Source organism: Lolium perenne, chromosome 7, assembly GCF_019359855.2.
Source record: "Lolium perenne isolate Kyuss_39 chromosome 7, Kyuss_2.0, whole genome shotgun sequence".
In the NCBI taxonomy this organism is placed as follows: Eukaryota; Viridiplantae; Streptophyta; class Magnoliopsida; order Poales; family Poaceae; genus Lolium; species Lolium perenne.
Genome location: NC_067250.2, coordinates 316,118,590 through 316,128,557, shown reverse-complemented (window position 1 = coordinate 316,128,557; position 9,968 = coordinate 316,118,590). Strand labels below are relative to the sequence as shown.

Here is a 9,968-nt window from a genome sequence, read left to right as displayed (position 1 = left end):
CCTAAGCAAAAGAGGAAGCGGTCCGCAGCACCTCCTACAGCTCCGAAGAGATCATCAACTCCAATGAGGGCACAGACTCCAGAGTTGTTACCACATGAGCAGATCAAGAGCAAAAGGCGTTTCTTGCGCCGAAGAAGATGTTTATTCCACCGCAGACGGTGAAGCACTTTGCCGAGACGAGAATGAAGAGACCTGAGCCGAGAGCTGATTATGACCGCTCTCTTGGACAGTCCTCTAGAGCGAGCAAAGAAGCAAAAAAGTCGCCCACCTTGGACAACGGGACATTCAGGCCGCACCCCACTTCATCGTGGAGCCATATCATGATCCAGAGACGGCATCGATGATCGAACGGGCGGCTAGAACTCAGGGAGCATCAGTTGAGTACGAAGATTACTATCCAACGGCTCAAGTGGTAAACAAGTATAGATACGGATCTGATCTCGTCAAACCTGGCGAGCTCGCGCGTCTAGGGACTCAGATGCGAAGGTTGCATGACTGGTACCTGAAAGCTTGTCGAAGATGTGAAAGCTACATCACGGTGTATCTTAGAGATGAGCATTACTTCCGGGGGGAAGACGAGATAAACCTTGAGTTAGAAGAAGCTGTTTCAGCTTATTCAATCAAGACGCCTCGACAAAGCTGTCATCGGTTGCTACCGCTCGTAAGTGATTTATTTGTGTAATTAAGTTTGTAGCTCATTCATTTGCACTAACAATTATCCTCATTATATTCTTTGTGTACGCTATACATTTAATTATGCAGAATGAAGAAGCTGGAATACAAAAGAGGCAAGCTCCTACCGCTGGGGTTCATAGACCCAAACACAGTTCATGAAGTTACGGTTCGACGGTACCCCAAGGACACAGAGGACAACATCGTAATGTTTTTAGAGAAGCAAGCAGACAAAGAGGATATATTCTTTCCCTACAACTTCAAGTGAGTGTTATATATAACATACATTATGCTTGTGCACCTTCCACTTTATTCTCGTAATCATTGAGCTATGCTTGTGCAGTTTCCACTTTATTCTCCTAATCATTGATCTTCACCTTGGAGTCGTAAACGTCATGGACTCGAAACGTAAAGAATATGCGGAATGGGCGGACATGGCTGCCATCCTCCGGAGGTAGTTTCAATCAATTTCGTATTGGCATCTTCATCTGCTCTAATTCGAAGATATCATCAACTAATCAATTACTCATTTACTCATTATTTTTTGCCGGGCAGGGCTTGGAAACGGTTCATCAATACTGTTCCGGGTGAATGGAAACCGGAGCTTACATTTAGAGATTACCCTGTAAGTAGTACTATATATATAGCTATGTCCGTGAAACTTTATATATGATATTTACTTTCAATACGATGCTTGATTATTAGTTTGATCGAACTATTTTTTCGTAAAGTGTATGAGGCAGGAACAAGGGAATAACTTATGTGGATACTACGTCTGCACCTTCATGCGTGACATGTCCTGTCCCAAGGGTGGGGATGCCCAAATACACCACACTCGTGTACGATAACAAATTTTCACAATTAATCTTAATTAGTACCATCTATTGTATTGAGTTCCATTCATATATTGATCTCCTTTTTTAAATATAGATGACACGCCTGCGGGACACTCTCATAACAGCGGATCAAATAAAAGCAATTCAAGAGGAAATCGCGGGATTCTTTATTACCGAGGTCCTTACCCCAGGTGGAGAGCACTATCGGAAGATCGTGACGGCGGAGGATATTCGTTCAGGAGATGTTGTATTGTAAATATGCATGCATTACGTGTACTGTGTTGACTATGTCGTGTACTGTTGACGATGTCTATATATATTCATGACGATTTTTTGTGGTTTCTTGAATGATATATATATATGCATTGCTGAAACTCTGCCGCGGCAGAGAAACGCCCTGTTTCTCTGCCGCGGCAGAGAAACGCCGGTACAGCCTAAACCTGTGCCGCGGCAGAGAAATAGCAATTCTCTGCCGCGGCAGAGAAACATAGGCCCGGTTCGTACCACGAACCGGGACCAAAGCCCTTCCACCGCGAGCTCCCTGGCCGCACCACGTGTCGAGGCCTTTAGGCCCGGTTTATCTTTGAACCGGGACTAAAGTGTACCCCCTTTAGTCCCGCCTAGTTGGTCCCGGTTCGGGAACCGGGTCTAAAGGCCCAAATGGACCGGGCCTATTGCCCCGTTTTCCACTAGTGTTGGGTGAAATTTTATCCCTTGCTGAAAAACCGGGAGTGGTTTGTAGTTTCACCCATTCATGATATGCCACGTTATAGGTCCATAAGAGATTTCCGTAAAGCCTGTCCATAGGTGTAGCATTACTCACAAAAAGTGGTTCTCTCTACTCCGGAGTAGATTTCTCAACGCAACTTAAATGCTGGAGTGAACAACTAGCATTGCAAATTCACAGCGCAGTTTCTCTTGTTTCCAGAATTAAAATCAAACAACTAATAACCCGACGCTAACAATAACAGTTGGTGCTTATGTTTTTTTTCTTGGACATCATTTTAATGTTATGAACTATGGAGTAAGTATTATCAGAAACTTTTCTATTGTTCCTACACCCAAATTTACTTGCAGATTGCATGATTAAGATGCACTTGTTGGATAATCAATAATATGGTTGTGGGCATGGGTCATCCTCCTCCCAAATTTTATTTCACTATTTGTCCAGACTATGTGCTACATCATCCGCATCTCGCCTAACAGCCACAAAGCCGACCACTCTGCACTCCAGGAAGGAAGAAGGACCCCTTCTAAACCCCAGCGCTAGAGTGCAGTTCTTCTTCACCTGCAATTTCGCCACAAAATATGGAAGAAAACCCACCTAAATCCATTCATAATGAGCCCTCACTGATTCCTAGTTGCTATGAATGTTGTGTTTGACAAATACATGCATGCATTGCTTCCAACAATCTCAAAGCATACACATGCGCAGCATCAGTATATCAGGTAAAAACACTTCTTATTCTTAAAAAAAAAACAGACTCCCTAGGATTTTCTCTTTTTTTTAAATAATACTTGACCAAGATGAGGAAAGAAAGATGATTTATTGATTATATGAGTTCTCGGGGAAGGCGGTGCCGACAAACTTGAAGAAGCGCTCCGAGTAGAATCGAGGTTCCACAGCAGATATTGACAAGGGGTTATACTTATACTTGATGGACTTATATGCATGCTCAATCTTCTTCGTCATGTTGTACTTCTGCAGAATATCAATGATCCCTATGTAGAGTACGACATCATAAACATGATGGAGCGATTTGCTGCCATCCTCTTGTTTATCTTCTTTCTCCGCTCTCGCCGGCATGTTGACTCCTAGCTGGATCGGAAGCCTATCAAATTTCACAAAAAATTAAATCATCTCAGATCATATATTAGCGTTGGAAGAACATGAGTATTGACCTAGAGAAAATAACTAATGATGACCTTCCTGTGCCTGGAAGCAGAAGATCAACTTCCTCGAAACATGCCGATGACGAACGCAGGCGGCTTCCCCTGATGTGTGGGCCGACAGAAGCTGGACCATTTTTGTTGCTGCCTCGCTGCAGCAAAATCAGCCCGTCTTGATAGTTATAAACGGAATTCTCCTCTGCGACATCTGCATTACCGATTTCAGTAAGGAAAAAAATGCTTTTGCAAAATAGGTTAACTGGACAACTTACTGAGAAATAAAGATATACATTCCATGCTTACCTGCTTCTGAAAGAACGGTTAAGTTATCTGGCAAAATGCTTTCACGACATGATGATCCTATTTGTAGGTTTCGACGAGCTCGGTAATGGAAACCAAGAAGTAAGCTGTAATCCATTATACCATGGTTCCTTAGAAATTCGCTGTCGATTTCAATCTGCCTACATAGAGTAAGAACAAAACATGATTGTTACAAACAAAACTGGTCATGATAATATACAATCTGTTATTTCAGTGTAAACATGCTTACTTAAGCAAAGCACCCCGCCAAGAAGGCTCAAGATAAAATGAATAATTCAGATCCAAGTCTTTCAGCGTCGTGTTCTCGTCGATTTTAATTTTCTCTGTAGAACGTCCCAAAGATGAACCTTTTAAGTCAAATCTTCGATGAATTCTTAGTTCTGTGCAGAACATGTTGCCCATTACTACAAATTGAAACTGTACATATAAACAACAAAAATCAACAGTTCAGTTTCTACATTATTTCAGAAGCAGTGATTAGAATAGGAAATATTATATATAACAACTAATATTTTTTTAAGATTGAACGAAAAGTACTACCTGTTAAAAAAATATATAAGAAGCTTTAGACAGTATATGTGCAACTTTGGCTATCATTATCAACGGTGACATGTTATCTAAATTCAAAAAGTAATTATATTATTGAACTATGTCCCCAGAAAATTCAATAGTATTATTTTGATATGATCAGATTAAAGAGTTTTGTATGTAGTACCAGTTGAAATCATTTTTTTTGTTACAAATTCGAAGATTTTTTTACTTTTGAAATAAGACATTAGGGAGTAGAAATAACAGTTAATAATGCATGTCACTAGCTACCTTTCGACCACTGGAAGGTGTCACCCGGTGGAGGCCAAAAAATTTAGTTACGAGTGTATTCTCATAGGTTTGGACATGACGATAATAGTATGGGAGCATACGCAGAAGAACCTGCATGGTATCAAGTAAATACAATGTCTCACATGTAAGAAATTTAGTATGCAAGAAAGAAAAGTTTAATTCAAATGCTAATATGATTCATAAGGTGAACTAGGAAACTAATTCAGATAAGCTAAAAGCTCAATGTCCATTTAGGATCAAGTGTTTTGGGTGAGACAAGCAAGCTCCAGATCATTGAAATCTTCCTATTCCTACATATCAAGAGCTGAAGTTCAGTAGACAATGAGAACCTGCACTTCTGATTTCCGAAGAGTCTTGATCATGAACCGGTCGTCCTGCGACAAGAAAAAGATACTCCCACTCTTTCCAGGAGAAGATAGCTCCCTAAGTGCATCACTTCCACTAATGGAAATCATGTAGTCTGCTGTATCAATCTTGAACATCTCCCTCAAATTTCTATAATCAAACACTGGCAATAAATTAGTACGTACGTACGTCGTGTAATGTTCTGAAAAAGAAGAAAAGTAGTGCAAGGAAGCAATCAATAGCATTGCAGAACAAGGTTCAAAGATACTACTGCACAATATAGCACGTTGAAAGAAAAGTGAGGCACAAACCTGAAAACCATTGGGCAGTAGTCCTTCCACTTAAAATCTAGAGCACGATGTGAAGGAGTAAGCTTTGATCCGTTTTTGGGGAAGTTCATCCAGAAATTAGCTTTGTGGCCATAATCAGAAGTTCGCACTTGACGCTCCGGGATGGGCGTAATCTTTCCAACTGTGTACCTGAGTAGTGCGATTCAACCTTTTACTGATCACGAATATAAACTAGCTCTTTTCGCAAAAAAAAGAATATAAACTAGCTCTGTCAATTGTCACGTCGATAAAAGGAAGAACATAGTCATAGATTACAGCAATACTGTACTAGCTAGAGAAGGAAACTGTGGAGATTGGGATGCCCTGCACTAATATGCATCAATTAGTTACCTGATTCCAAGCTGCAGACAGAGCATGAGATCGTAGCTCCGGTGGCCTTTAATTATCGTCTCTCCGGGCCTTTTCGCGGCCCTTCTGAGGCCAAGTTTCAGTTTCTTGGAGGACGATTCCGGGAGGCTCCACTTATCCAGCACAATCTCGCTGATTAGAACTCCCTGCGCGTACTCCCGTTCGAGCACCGGGGAGGAGCTAGAATCTTCACATTTCATCGTCTTGTCAGGACCTCCGGTGACTCCGATACTCCGGCGTCTCTGCAGAGATGGCTTCTTCTTCGTCGGAGGTCGTGGTGCCACAGCCGTGCCGATTCTGTGCTCTAGATAGCTTGATTGAAATTCAGCTCTCTCTTTTTTTTTTTTTTTAAGTTCGGATTTCCATTATATGGACTGTCTAGCTGATCATTGGGCAAATTAGATCACTGCTATTAGTGTCTCTATTCTTAGTCTGGCCTGATGGTTTGACTTTTCAGCGGTTGCTTATTTGGTCAGATTTCCTTGCTTGGTCGCGACCTAAGGGCATGTACTATGCTGGAGAAGGCAGCCTTCCCTTATGCGTTCCACCTCAGCAAGAGAAAGCAAACCAAACAACTCATAAAACGCTTTATTGCTAAGAGTTATCCCTAACACTTTAAATGCTTGCAGAAAATTAGGGATCAACAATAAACAGTATTTGTGCAGAATATGGTGTGTTTACGTGTTAGTGTAAATCCTAGGTTTTATACACCGAGTACAAAAGAATCAAGAGGTTGAATATATTGAAATAGAAGCTGCTTAATTTTATCTAGAGATACAGACGTATATGAAAGTACATGAAATAAAAAAAAACAGTCGATCAACAAGTCATGGCTAAGGTGAATTTATTCATATCGCCACTATTATATAAAAGGAACACATAAGAATTGTGTAGTATGTAAAAGATATACATAATAATTGTGTAGTAAAACTGACTCAAAGTAATGAAAAATAAATATTATATTTTGCCAAAACAATCCCAGATATTCTCGACTAAATCGGACTTGAGCTGAGTATGTGTCTCCCGGTCACGAATGGTGGCACTTCTTCGCAGGACATCTTCAAAGACAGGATGAGCACCCTGCACTACTTCAGGTGGTAGAACAGATGATATCTCTGGGTTGCGATTCAAGTCCAATGGGGTGTTAAACGGTTTCCGTTCATCCTCAACTATCATATTATGAAGTATGACACATGCTTGCATTATGGATCCAATGGCTGCACGTTTCCAAAATTTCGCCGGACGATTTACAATGCTAAAACGAGATTGGAGTGCTGCAAATGCTCGCTCGACATCCTTCCTTGCCCCTTCTTGGTGCTTTGCAAACAATTTGGTCTTATCATTCTGAGGAAGCGGTATTGACTTCACAAAGGTAGCCCATTCCGGATATATGCCGTCGGCAAGGTAATATCCTGTGTCATATTGCCTCCCATTGACATTGTATTGAACCCTAGGAGTCTCTCCTTTCAAAGTACCGATGAACAAAGTAGACCGATTCAAAACATTAATGTCATTGTTTGACCCAGCAACTCCAAAATAGGCATGCCATATGCGAAGATCATATGAAGCAACAGCTTCAAGTATCATAGTAGGAACTCCGTGGTGACCTGTGAACTGACCCCTCCATTCCATTGGATAGTTCTTCCACTGCCAGTGCATACAATCAATACTTCCTAACATGCCAGGAAAGCCACGAGCATGGCCAATTTGCATAAGACGGAGAATTTCTTCAGGTTTAGGGGGGCGCAAATATTCTTCGCCGAAAACCTCAATAATTCCTTGTGCAAATGCACTCAAGCAATCCAATGATGTGCTGGCTCCGAGATATAGCACCTCATCAAGTTGGTCAGCTGATGTCCCATAGGCAAGCATACGCATTGCTGCTGTACACTTTTGGAGCGGCGAGAGACCCTCACGATTAATGGCATCTACTCTATTAGTAAAATAGGGAGACCAATTGCTGAGGGCATCTACGATTCGTAGGAAGAGTGGTTTGCCCATACTAAACCTTCTGCGGAACATCTCAGGCGTGTAGAGAGGCTTCTCACAAAAGTAATTTGCCACAAGCTTCTGGTGTGCTGCTGCATGGTCTCTTGGTATGTGCCTTCTTGGTCCACTACGACGGCGAGATGACTCTACACCTCGTTGCTCAAGCTTGGCCTTCAACTTCCCTGCAATCTTCTGACCAACTGAATCTAGAAACTCTTGCTCTGCCAAGAAATCTTCTAGTGTGTACACGGTAGCTGGGTCTACATCATCAACTGCATCAAAATCGTCAGAGGAGCTATCGCCGGATTGAGACATTGCTTATGTAGATTGCAAACAAAAAGTTGTCTTTTGCCGTGTAAGATCTATTCAGGGCTGGGTTTCATATATATATATAGAACAGCTGACGTGAAAAGCAAGGATACGTGTAGTACACATATCGGACTTGAAGTTCTGAGACAAATACAACTCGTGAAACACAGTTCGGATCCAAAACAACTCAAAATAGGACTTTCCTTGAGACACATGCATGTATTGCCAGTTTGAAACAATGTAGACTCTATTAATTTTCTTCAAACATGCACGTACTCCCAGTTTGGAACCAAAACAAGTATAATATTATGAAAGGCAACAGAAACCGCATCCAGTACACAACTACAAGTACAATTTTGTTTACTCGATGCCAACGGCTCATGCATTGCTTCATTTGCCTTTTTCGAGTGGTGTCAGACGTGTTGCTATTGTACTCAGCAGTCACGGCATCCCAATACTGGTCATTATTCTTGTAGTTTCCACTTATAGCATCATTTGAGTTACTCAGCCAAGCACCCATCTACATTGCAGAATGAAAACCTTGTTAATCATTGAAATATGTATATAGCCAGCCACATGGAGTGAGGAATGAAAGAAATTTACCAATCTTTCATCCTCCTTTGTTGTCCATGTCATTCTTTTTTTGTTGCTAGGTTCGTCATCATCCGCATCTTCAAGATTAATACTCCTAGAATGTGTGATTCTTTTTTTGTTGCTAGGTTCGTCATCATCCGCATCTTCAAGATTAATACTCCTAGAATGTGTGCATTTACTGGAAGCTCCCTTTTGGGTCTTTTTGGTAGCAGATGGATGTGTTGCTGGTAATGGAGTGTGCTCTGAAGAACTACCAACAAAATTGTAGTTTTGTGGCATGTCTAGATGGCTAGGAAGTTGTTGCGGAAAAGGGAAACTAGTAGGATTTTGTAAAAAGTTCACATAACCTCCCGGCGGGTGAACACCATTTACCCTACACAAGGATAAACATTCAATGTTACAATAACAAGACAGAGCTATGAGAAAAATAAATCATCCAGTTTTGAAGTGATAAACAATTCAGTACAAAGCTGCAGAAGAAACATCTAGGTACAAAATGAAACAGCACCAGGCTACTTAAATGTTAGATATCTCCCTTTAATTATAAGGTGCAGTTCTCTTAATTTAGTTATCATATGTATGAGCAGCAAATTCATGATTACTACATGGTTCCTAGCACCTTCAGATCTCACGATTACTACATGATTGCTACCACCGTAATCCTCTTCAAGCTATCCATTTAATCGTCCAGAGAACAATGGCCTGCCATTAGCAGATTGAACTACAAAGAACACGTCTGTCTTTGTCCTATCAAAAGATTCTTGGAGCAGTTGAGTAATAGCTGTACAAAATTAAGGCTTCAAAACTGTACGGACTACAGGTCTGCAGCAAAGGCAGCTAGCAGCGCATCACCAATCAACCAGGAATCCAGGATAATCAAGATAAAGAAGAGAAGATTTATACATCGACTTACCAATCTGCTGGAGAAGGAAGATTGGGGCTACTAGCAGCAGCCCCATCCCACCAAACACATGAGGCGGAAGTGTCAGATTCAGCATAATCCGGTGGTGGGGGAGCATACACGGGAATTGGTGAGGGAGAAACACGACCACGAATGCCAGCCCACGAGACATGTCCAGAGCAGTGGTGGCTGTGATGGATTAGCGCTGGCGGCGGTAGGGTTTGTGGCTCCTCTTCCTCTAATTTGATGGGAATATATGCCATTGCGAGAGGAAATTTTAGCGCGGGGAGGAAAATTATTCCGCGCCAACTGAGAAGAATTAGCGTCCGGCGCACAGGATTTGAAAAACCCGAGGATAAGGGAAAGAAAGTCGTACAACGCAGAGATATGCCTTCTCTTTCTTAACAAGAGAAGATCCCTTACGGAAGGGAAGGCTCGGGTCTTTCTTGGCTCTCTCTCACCTCCATGTCAGCAGATATCCTACGTGGAGCTCTTAAGGGAAGGCTGATGTAGGAGCGTTGTACATGCCCTAAGAATAATCTGATATGGGAAAATGGGGACGTGTACATGTTT

General features: G+C 41.7%; 2 protein-coding genes and 1 long non-coding RNA gene across 3 annotated transcripts; all 3 read right to left on the bottom strand.

The window, feature by feature from the left end:
* Positions 1-2,817: 2,817 nt before the first annotated feature.
* Positions 2,818-5,980, bottom strand: LOC127317675 (phosphatidylinositol 4-phosphate 5-kinase 9). Its single transcript, XM_051348265.2, has 8 exons — positions 5,585-5,980; positions 5,216-5,383; positions 4,889-5,054; positions 4,539-4,649; positions 3,949-4,136; positions 3,702-3,859; positions 3,435-3,606; positions 2,818-3,340 (listed from the first exon to the last, which is right to left on the bottom strand). Exons 1-8 carry the CDS (start codon positions 5,800-5,802, stop codon positions 3,055-3,057), a joined length of 1,467 nt encoding a protein of 488 aa, XP_051204225.1. The 5' UTR covers positions 5,803-5,980; the 3' UTR covers positions 2,818-3,054.
* A 569-nt stretch (positions 5,981-6,549) lies between these two features.
* On the bottom strand, positions 6,550-7,787 carry LOC127317676 (uncharacterized). The gene has a single exon (XM_051348267.2). The coding sequence runs from the start codon at positions 7,622-7,624 to the stop codon at positions 6,560-6,562; it is 1,065 nt and encodes a 354-aa protein (XP_051204227.1). The 5' UTR covers positions 7,625-7,787; the 3' UTR covers positions 6,550-6,559.
* A 335-nt stretch (positions 7,788-8,122) lies between these two features.
* On the bottom strand, positions 8,123-9,556 carry LOC127314992 (uncharacterized). Its single transcript, XR_011747898.1, has 3 exons — positions 9,408-9,556; positions 8,504-8,867; positions 8,123-8,420 (listed from the first exon to the last, which is right to left on the bottom strand). It is a non-coding gene; the product is annotated as an uncharacterized lncRNA (long non-coding RNA).
* Between the last annotated feature and the right edge of the window lie 412 nt (positions 9,557-9,968).

Bases quoted from the DNA above. Each gene is read 5' to 3' on its own strand.
- LOC127317675 (XM_051348265.2), bottom strand. From the start codon at position 5,802: ATGAAATGTGAAGATTCTAGCTCCTCCCCGGTGCTCGAACGGGAGTAC. The intron at 4,650-4,888 runs GTTCTCATTGTC...GATACCATGCAG, and splicing joins TTCGGAAATCAGAAGTGCAG to GTTCTTCTGCGTATGCTCCC. The intron at 3,860-3,948 runs GTAAGCATGTTT...TACTCTATGTAG, and splicing joins TGGCGGGGTGCTTTGCTTAA to GCAGATTGAAATCGACAGCG.
- LOC127317676 (XM_051348267.2), bottom strand. From the start codon at position 7,624: ATGTTCCGCAGAAGGTTTAGTATGGGCAAACCACTCTTCCTACGAATC.